The sequence below is a fragment of the Mus pahari genome, chromosome 10 (assembly GCF_900095145.1).
Source record: "Mus pahari chromosome 10, PAHARI_EIJ_v1.1, whole genome shotgun sequence".
NCBI classification, from domain to species: Eukaryota; Metazoa; Chordata; class Mammalia; order Rodentia; family Muridae; genus Mus; species Mus pahari.
Window position 1 is genome coordinate 39,706,804 of NC_034599.1, and position 10,277 is coordinate 39,717,080.

Sequence of the window (10,277 nt, forward strand, 5' to 3'; positions counted from 1 at the left end):
GGCTGCCCTCCGAGCGCGTCCGAGGTCAGCAGTCAGCAGACGTCCCCTCCGGCCCGGGACCCGCCAGCCCAGCTCGGGAGGGACGGACGAAGGCAAGGGCGAGTGTCCCCGGCCACCACCATTCATTTCCCCCAGCGGTCTCGTCAGCTCTGCAGGCAAGCCCTCCCGTCCGTCCGTCCGTCCGTCCGTCCGTCCGTCCCGAAAGCAACCCCGTGGTTCCCTGAGCTCGGCCCCGTCAGTGACCGGTCTCTCCCGACCGTCGCCCGCCGCGCCCAGGAAGCCGTGACGCCGCGGCGGCTGCAGCGGCCGCGGCCAAGCTCTCGCCATCTTGTGTGGAGGAGGAGCCGCGGCCGCCGCCATGCGGAGCGGCTGGGCAGGAGGGAGGGAGGCGACGGCGGCGGCGGGCGAGGGAGGGGGCCGAGCAGCAGAGGCAGCTCAGCCCGGCGGCGACCTCGGAGGCGCCGGCACAGCGGGCGCCGGCCGAGGTAGTGCGGGGTGGCGGTGGCGGCGGCGGCGGCGGCGGCGGCGAGCGGCGCGGCGGGGGCGGGGCGGGGCGGCGGGCGGAGCGGCGAGGGGCCGGGTGGGGGCGGGCGGAGGTTTCCGAGGAGGAAGGAGCCGCCGCCATTTTGGGAGCTTCGAGTCAACAATAAAGGACCGAGGGTGCGGAGCGGGAGTGGCCTCGGTGGTAGGACTCGGGCCCGAGCCGCGGGGCGTGGGGTGAGGCGGCGCGGTCGGGGTCGGCAGGGCCCCGAGGGTCGCGGGGAGCCCCCCCCCTCCGGGCGGGCGTCGGGGACGCGCTTGGGGGGCGGAAGCCCGAGGCCCAGGCCTGGCCCGGGAGGACGGGCGGGTGGCCGCTGAGAGGAGCGGGGGCGGCGGAGAGGAGTGGAGCCGAGGAATGTGGCGTGTGCGGGGGCTGGAGGAGGAGCGGCGGCGGGGAGCTCTGGGCGAGCGGTGCGGTGGACGGAGCGGCGGCCGGGACTGCCGGGTGAGGTTGGGAGTGCGAGGCGAGGCGAGGCGAGGCGAGGCAGCCCCGTTGGGGGACGGCAGGGCTGTGCTGGCCGGGGACTCGGCTGGGAGAGGAGCCGCGGCTGCTCGCTTGCAAGTAGGCCTTGCAGGTCGGTGGGAACGGAGGGCTTGGGGGAGACTCGGCGGCGTAACGGGGGGGGGGAGGAGGAGGAGAGGCGGTCCAGTTTCGGGGTTCTCTTCCGGGCCTTCTGAGGGGAGTCCCTATTGTTTCCCACTCGCGGAGCTGGTTCCGGCTCTTGTGGCGCAGATAGGATTGCAGGGCAGAAGCCCTTTTGCGTTTTGATCCGAGGGAGCTGGGTTTGAAGCTTGGGTAGTTGGGGGAGGGGGCGAGGGTTTTTTGCCCTACGGTTACCGGACTCCGATTCTTGGCTTAGGGTTTTCCCTTCGCCGTAGCCCCCCTTTACCGTCAGAAGAACCCCAATCACTCGTACTTCCTGTTGAGGCGTATAGAAATCGCGCTGTATTTGCAAACAAAAGCCCTTGTTGGAGCTTACGGGACTGTTTGAGGTGTGAAAACTGTCAATTGCTAACCACGGTCTGGGCCCTGCCGTCATTAACTCTGCCAGGGGCTCCTCCCAACTAAGTCTCCGTTCCTTCGTGGTTTTGTTTTAGGAATGTAACTTGCAAATCCAAATTGGGAAGGGGGTAGGACGAAAAATTTTCCCAGTGAGCCAGAAAGCTGCAGTGCAGGTATCCGTTTCCGGAGGGAGCAGTTATCGAAGTCTCTGGGTTTAAGGCGCTAGGGGGTTTTACTGTGCTTGATTGACAGGACTGACGGTGGCGGTTAGGATTCAGAGGTTGCCCCCTTCATCCTCTTAGTGCTGTACAAACAGTAAGCCTTCCTGTTTGACGGACCCGATACTGTTAATCATATGCTGTCAATACAGAAAATATCTATTAAGAGAACAAATAAACAACTTTATGTGATAGAAGCATTTGTGAGCAAGTTGATGTATTTAACTTGAGATATCTTTTGACTTGTAAATTATGGATTTGGGATACTTGGTGTGTGGCAAAGATAGCCAGTACTAATTAAGCTAGTGTTTTGGGAGCCAGTGAAATGTAAGGGGGTTACAAAATAAAACTGAAGGAGTTCGACTTACACTTACTAGTCCTTAGTAATATTTTATTTGCCAAATTTTGAGAATTCCATTTGGGGAACAATTTAAAGTAGAGGAGGTTGACCAACTCTTTCTTAAAATAACTGTTAGTTAGACTTGGTAATCTAGGTGATTTGGGAGAGTTTCATTCAACCTGTAAGTCTAACCCCCTGGTTTTTCTTTCCCCATTAACTATAGGACCCCAACCCCCACCTTTGAACTTTATTTTGAAAAGTGTTGTATTAAAAGGCAACATTAACAGTTTTCAGCTTTTTTAAAATTATTATTTGAAAAGTCTTCTCATTTTAAAGTTTTTGGTTTCTGTCAGAAATAGAAAAAAAGTTAGTGAATTATCTTGTCTTGGTCAAATCTAGATGTACATTAAGTAAATTGAGTGATATTTCAAGTCTTAATACAATTAAATGTAATGACTTTTAAAGGTGGCAGGACTTAGAATTCATCAGAGAGGAGATTGAAGAACAGGTTGTTATTTGAGTGTGAATTTGAATTTTATCAATAGTATCTTTCTGCCTCACTTTCTCTAAGTTCCTTTGATCTTGGAATTTTAAATGTTTGAGGTTAGATTTTTTTCGTAGATTGGGTTTTTTTAAGGCAATTCTTCGATGTGTCTTTCTTATCTCAAGTAGTAATTTGGCCTGAGTGTGGCTGTGAGTGGTTCTTTAGAAGATGAACGTTCCAGAGGAGTTCTTTAAAAGGGAACAATTTCCCCCCACCCGACTTTGTTGTCTGCTAATTTAATTTTTTTTCTTTGTTTCAGATTGAAGCGAGTGACTTCAGATATAATTCAAGCTTGTTAGGGGGCTTTAAAAAAAAATAAAAAGTTGATTCGGTGCATGAAAGCAAGTTAACTACTGCTGCTCACCGTTGAGAGACTTACAGGTGCTTGCCTGAACTGCAATAAAGGACTCATATTATTGAGCAGGACTTATTTATCTCTTCATTTTGGAGAGCTTCATAAACTGTTATTACAGTTTCTCTACTGACTTTGAGAAGCTTGAAAGAGACAGCTGTCAGCTAACAAAGCATGAGCACGGCTAGAACAGAGAACCCTGTAATCATGGGCCTGCCCAGTCAGAACGGCCAGCTGAGGGGCCCCGTGAAGGCCAGCGCCGGCCCTGGAGGAGGGGGCACACAGCCACAGCCACACGTGAACCAGCTGAAGAACACCAGCACAATCAATAATGGCACTCCGCAGCAAGCCCAGAGCATGGCCGCCACTATTAAGTAAGTGGTGGAAGACCTTGGGGACCCGCAGTGTTTGGTTATTTCTGTTGTTGACTATGCCTTACATTAACTGTTTTGATTGCAGTTGGAGGATAGATCATTTTGGTTACGGCCCAGTAGGTATTTGTAATCGAATAGTGTGTACCTGACCCAGCAAGTGAGGAACATAGACGTCTATAAATTAGTGTGCTGGTGTTAGTTCAGTATAGAAGGTAATACCTGGTTATGTGAATAAAATGATCCCATTCTGTTTGCTTTTGAGCAGGCTTACTTGGTAGCCCAAGCTGACCTGGAACTGGTGACAATCTTCCTGTTTAAGTCTACAAAGTACTGTGGTTACGCCTGTGAGCCACCACATCCGACATGTTTGTTTGTTTGTTTCTTTGTTTTCTTCTAGTGTTACCACTGCAACTTACCCTAGTTTTCACAACAGTTAAAGATCACTTGAAATTTTGAAAAATAAATTTTACTTAAAAATCTTTTAAAGATTTAAAGATTTTATGTGTATGGGCATTTCACCTGTATGTGTGTTTCTTTATGCATGTCTGGTGTTCATAAAGGCCAGAAGAGTTTGTTGAAGCCACTGAACTTATGTTATAAATGATGGTGAGTCTTTTAGCAGGTGCTGGGAATTGAACCTGGGCCAGTGTTCTTAACCAATAAACCATTTCTCCAGCCTTCCCTGTAAAAGAAAATGTAAAGATCAAAACTTTAAGACAGGCTCTCCAGGCTGTGGTGGTGCATGCCCTGATTTCCAGTCTCAGGGAGGCAGAGGCAGGTGGATCCAGGACAGCCGAGGCTACACAGAGAAACCCTGTCTGAACTTTATTCCCCTCTACCCCAAGAAAGACAGAGGCTCATTTTATTTTATTTTTTAGTTTTTTTGAGACAGGGTTTCTCTGTGTAGTCCTCTGTAGACCAGGCTGGCCTTGAACTCACAGAGATTGGACAAAGTGTGCCTTAGGGGCTCATTTTGTAACCCTGGCTGCTAGCCTGGAACTAGGTGTGTGAAGCAGGCTGGCTTTGAACTTCTGTGTGGCTGAGACTGGTCTCAGACTTTTGAGTACTAGAATTATAGGTATATATACCACTCACTATATCCACTTAACAAGCCTTCTGAGCTCCAAGGATACTCGCTCACACTTCACCCATACCTTGTTTTGTTTATGGAATTGACTTTACAGCCAGGTGTGGTGACTAGGATTGGAAGATTGCCTGAGTTCTACAGTGTGTGTAAGGCCTAGAATGTTTTACATAGTAAGACATTATGTCAGCCCAGTCCCTCTGCCAAGAAAATGTTTCTTCTCTGAGGATATATACAAAAATCATAGAAATTTAGAATTTTGAACTCTTAGGAATATACTTTTTTATTTGAGGAAGTCTTAAATATGTTAAACTTAAAATTCTAGAGCTGTCATCTTCTTGTATTTGGGTGTTTTATTTGTTCATTTTGCTTGTTTTTGAAATAAGGTTTTTGAGATTTGTAGCCTTAGCTCACAACAGAATATTTTTTAAAGCAGAATTTGTAGGTTATCATCTTTAAGTGCTTGGGTATTAGTGGCACGTGTCTTCAATCACAGCCCTGGGGAAGTAGAGGCAGGNGGATTTCTGAGTCCAGCCTGGTCTACAGAGTGAGTTCCAGGACAGCCAGGGCTATACAGAGGAACCCTGTCTCAAAAAGAGAGAGAGAGAGAGAATATGTCACTCTAAAGATTGATTTATAAAGAATTAACATAAAAAACTTTACCCCAATGGAAGTTGGGCTTCTATTAAAAATAAAAACGTTCATAAAATGATTTTAACATTTACAAACCTCCTTATAGTGATACTTTGGTTTATTGACGTGCTTTGTTTTTGTTTCTTGTTAATTGTTTTTTAGATAGCGTCTTTGTAGCACTGCCCTGGTTGAATGCTGGGATTATAGGTGTGTGTTGTCATTCTGAGTTTGAACTGCATTAGAGTTTTGTAACCTGGACTTTTCTAGGCAAAACATGTCTTCCCTGGGTACTAGAATGCATAGATTATTGCTATGCCATTCACTATTGATCTCTAAGAGTTCCCACTTTTTTTTTTTTTGGTTTTTCGAGACAGGGTTTCTCTGTGTAGCCCTGGCTGTCCTGGAACTCACTTGGTAGACCAGGCTGGCCTCGAACTCAGAAATCCGCCTGCCTCTGCCTCCCGAGTGCTGGGATTAAAGGCCTGCGCCACCAGGCCCAGCTGAGTTCCCACTTTTTTGTTACTGTTTTGAGACAGGACCACACTATTAATCCTGGCTAACCTGGAACCTTGCATGAAGACCAGGTGGGTCTTAATCTGCCTGCCTGTCTGCCTGTGCCTCCCACTTGCTAGTATTAGAGGCATAGTGGGATTGGTTTAACTAGTATAGAAATGAGAATACTTTCTAAGTTGTAGTTTCTTTTCTTTTTTTTTTTTTTTTAATGTAAAATCCATGAACTTTTTTTTAAAAGATTTTAATTATTTATTATATGTAAGTACACTGTAGCTGTCTTCAGACACTCTAGAAGAGGGCATCAGATCTCGTTACAGATGGTTGTGAGCCACCATGTAGTTGTTGGGATTTGAACTCTGGACCTTCAGAAGAGCAGTCAGTGCTCTTACTCACTGAGCCATCTCACCAGCCCCTGTAGTTTCTTTTAACACAGACAAATAGGCAAGCAAAATTTAGGCTCCTTTCGTTCCCAAAGGCAGATATTTCATTATGAAAGTGTTGTTCAGCTAGAATTTTTTATTTGAGATAATAGTTTTTCTTCTGGGATTAGTGGTTTCTTTCCAGTTCTGCTGTCTTTTTCTGTACCTTAGTGTGTTGTCTCTTTGAAGCAGTCTGAATTTTGTCAGCTGTTTTAGAACTCTTTAATACATCTATCTATTGCCTATTTGCTCACTTAGATTTTTCATTTTTAAGATATTAATGATTGGGGGCTGGAAAGATGGCTCAGTGGTAAGGAGCACTGGCTGCTCTTTGAGAGGATCTGGGTTCAATTCCCAGCACCCACATGGCAGCTCTCAATTGTCTGTAACTCCAGTTCAGTGGATCTGACACCATCACATAGACACATGCAGACAAAACACCATTGCACATAAAAATAAGTCTTTTTAAAAAAGATATAATTGAGTGTAATTTGTGGATCAGTTTTTGCACTACATCTTATTATGCATTGTTCAGTTTGACAGTGGCAAGCTGTTGTACTAGGTTGTTACCTATCTACTCTTACTTAAATAAAAGGAAGAAAGGTACCTGTGTTGGAATGTTTGCACTTTATATGCAGGCTCTAACTTTAGATAAATCAAGCTTTGGGCATTCTGGTTGAAGTTTCAAGAGTCTCCAGGTGAAATGACTGAGATGGTCTTATTTTGTTAAGCATAGTACTAACTGCTTTTCAAACTTACCTTTTTGCTTTTTGAGACATCACTTCATGTAAACTGGACTGGCCTTCCAAGAGGCTGTGTAGCCAAGGGTAACCTTCAACTCCTAAACCCCCAACTTCTATCTCCCAAGTGCTGGAATTATCTGGTGCATGCGTGCCATTGTGCCACCTTTATATAATTATTGATGAAATTATTAGACACAGTTTGTATTTGAGAGAATAGAGGTTTGGGAAAGTAATTGGAACAACATCACGAAGGAAGAGGAATCAAATTGAGAAACTTCAGGTCTTTGTGTGCGTTTGTGTTTGGAGTCAAGGTCTTTCTGTTTAGATTAGCTGGGGCTTCCAGGCTCAGGTGGTCTTTCTGTCTGTTCTCCTAGGTAGCTAAGACTACGGATACTCTTGGTTCTAATAAGAATCATTTAGTTACTGTAAGATACAGGCTTGGGGATGACTATAGGGTACTGCACCAAACTAGAAGGTTCTTACTGTTTAAAGGGATCGCCTATTGATTTTAAGTTCTGGTTACTAGGTAGTCCACTGGAAACTCCCTAGATTGTCCAGTGACCTGAGTTCAATTTCTTAGCATTACAAAAAAGGAAAAAAAATGTAATTACTAAGGTTTACCAAATTGTTACTGTACTAGAATTTGAAACATTATGTGTCTCCCTGAAGTGCTGTGGATTGAATTTAGCAGTTTGTTTTTGTTTTTTTGTTTTTTTAATCCAGAATCTGAGTCTTTTTTTTTTTTTTTTTTTAAGATTTATTTATGGGCTGGAGAGATGGCTCAGCGGTTAAGAGCGCTGACTGCTCTTCCAAAGGTCCTGAGTTCAAATCCCAGCAACCACATGGTGGCTCACAACCATCTGTAATGAAATCTGATGCCCTCTTCTGGAGTGTCTGAAGACAGCAACAGTGTACTTACATATAATAAATAAATATTAAAAAAAAAAAAAAGATTTATTTATTATATACACTGTAGCTGTCCTCAGACACACCAGAGAGGGCATCGGATCCCATTACAGATGGTTGTGAGCCATCATGTGGTTGCTGAGAATTGAACTCAGATCCTTTGAAAAAGCAGTCAGTGTTCTTAACTGCTGAGCCATTTCTCTAGTCCCAGAATCGGAGTCTTTACATGGAATTTAGGTGTTAAATGTTTGCTGCTTAAAAAAAAAAATGAAAGCTACGTGCATGAAATAAAGCACATTTTAACAAACACTTGGCTCTTCCAGCCCTTGTGTTAAGTCTTTATTGTCCTTAATGATTTCTCAAGAACATGTCCCTGAAGTTGATGCCCTTGCTGTGTTAAGTGCCTGAGTGCATTAAACACTGCGTGCTAGAGGGATGGTAAGACTTGAGATGTTGCCTTTGTGTTAAAGAGGAAGCTATGAATTGTGATAACTTCATGTTTACTATATTCTCTCTAGACCTGGTGATGACTGGAAAAAGACTTTAAAACTCCCTCCAAAGGATCTAAGAATCAAAACTTCGGTAAGTTGGGGTGTAGATTTCAAATGGAAGAACTGAACAATTATAAGTAAAGAGTTGTGCGAAATGACACTGCATGTGTCGGCTTTTGTTTTATTTTGAGATAATATCCTATATAGTCCAGGGTTACTACACACTCTTGGTTCTCCTTCCATAGCCTCATTAGTGCTGGGAGTATAGTTAGGTATGTGCTATCAGGCTAGCACATAGGTTTTATTTTTGAGCAGATAGGGTTTCACTATTTAGCTGAGGCTCTGTGGGTTGAAATAGTTGAAACTGAGCCTGGCGTGGTGGCACACACCTTTAATCCCAGCACTCGGGAGGCAGAGGCAGAGGCAGGTGGATTTCTGAGTTCAGGGCCAGCCTGGTCTGCAAAGTGAGTTCCAGGACAGCCAGACAGAGAAACCCTGTCTCAAAAAAAAAAAAAAAAAAAAAAAATTTGAGACTATAGTTAATAGATACTGGATTGCCAAAATTTTCCTACCAGTCTTTGGTGGGATTGCATAATAGGGGTAACATATTAAGTAATGTGTGTGTGTGCATGCATCTTGGTTATTTTGTTTTCTTTTTCCAGACAGGGTTTTCCTGTGTAGCTCTGGTTGTCCTGAAACTACCTCTATAGACCAGGCTGACTTCGAACACACAGAGAGATCCACCTGCCTCTCTGCCTCTGCCTTCAGCCTAGCTGCATATCATAACCTTATTTTCTCAAATTTTCTCAGCCTCTCAGGGAGATATGCAGGGTTAGGTATTATAACTACTATGTACGAGTATGTAAGAATAGACATTCAGAGAAGTTCTTTTATTTCAGTATTCTCAACCAAGGGTGACTTTTTTCTTTCTTTTTTTGGTGACCAAGGGTACATTTAATAATAGCTAGAGATCCTTATAGAGTAGCCTCAAAACAATTATCTGACCACAAATGTCAAAGCACTGTGCTTGAGAAACCCAAACATAGCCAAAGATGTTGGTAGCTAGTGAGTGGGGAGAACTAGAGTTTGATTTTACATCTTGTAACTAATTGAATGTTATTTATGTAGAAATACTCTACTGTAGACTATGGTCATATGTGGTTTTGCCTAAAGTTCCATTTTTAAAGTGGTGTTTATTTGTTGAAGGTAGAGTAGTTATTCTTCAGGGAAAGTTTAAATAGGGATTAAAGCAGTAGTAATATGTGTTTTTAGCTTGAAGTGGAGAAAGAGTTCAGTCTCTCAGGCATACTTTTTAAGCGTGCTAACTATAAAAGAACCTCGAATGTATTTTGTTTGTTTGATTAGGATGTGACCTCCACAAAAGGAAATGAGTTTGAAGATTACTGTTTGAAACGAGAGTTGCTAATGGGAATTTTTGAAATGGGCTGGGAAAAACCGTCTCCTATTCAGGTATGTTAATCCTTTATTTTTTATTTTTTTTATTTTTTATTATATATAAGTACACTGTCTTCTGACACACCAGGAAGAGGGTGCCAGATCTCATTACAGGTGGTTGTGAGCCACCATGCGGTTGCTGGGACTTGAACTCAGGACCTTCTGAAGAGCAGTCAGTGGCTCTTACCTGCTGAGCCATCTCACCAGCCCCTTGTTAATCCTTTTTGTTATAAGAAGGTTATGTATCATGCATTATACACTTCAGCAAACATTTTAAAAAATACAGCTGGGTGTGGTGGCATATACCTTTAATCCCAGAACTCGGGGTGGTGCCAGGCAGATCTCTGTGAGTTCAAGGCCAGGCTGGTCTACAGAATAAGTTCCAGGACAGTTAGGACCACAGAGATCCTGTCTTGGAAAACAAAACTAAATTAATTAATTAGTTAATAATAAATTTCACATGTATGGGGTGTTTATCTGCATATATGTCTGGTACCAAGCAAGAAGAGGCCCTCAGAGACTCTGAAACTGGAGTTAAAGATGGTTGGGAGCCATAGTGTAACATGGTAAAGTGTCTTTGTAGTTGTGTGTGCAATGACAGTATTTTTCTGAACTGTGTGTGTGTGTGTGTGTGTGTGTGTGTGTGTGTGTGTGTGTGTGTG

General features: G+C 44.2%; 1 protein-coding gene across 5 annotated transcripts in view; it reads left to right on the forward strand.

The window, feature by feature from the left end:
• Positions 1-398: 398 nt before the first annotated feature.
• Ddx6 (DEAD-box helicase 6) overlaps positions 399-10,277 on the forward strand; it is a 39,030-nt gene continuing 29,151 nt past the window's right edge. The window contains exons 1-4 of one of the 5 annotated variants that reach the window (XM_021206252.2): positions 399-485; positions 2,905-3,371; positions 8,188-8,251; positions 9,526-9,630. In XM_021206252.2, the coding sequence (XP_021061911.1) occupies positions 3,172-3,371; positions 8,188-8,251; positions 9,526-9,630 (369 nt within the window). In that variant the 5' untranslated portion in view covers positions 399-485; positions 2,905-3,171. Of the gene's footprint in view, positions 486-590; positions 718-1,095; positions 1,116-2,904; positions 3,372-8,187; positions 8,252-9,525; positions 9,631-10,277 lie in introns of those variants that run through there. The other 4 variants (XM_021206251.2, XM_021206249.2, XM_021206250.2 and 1 more) reach the window with 4 other exon arrangements.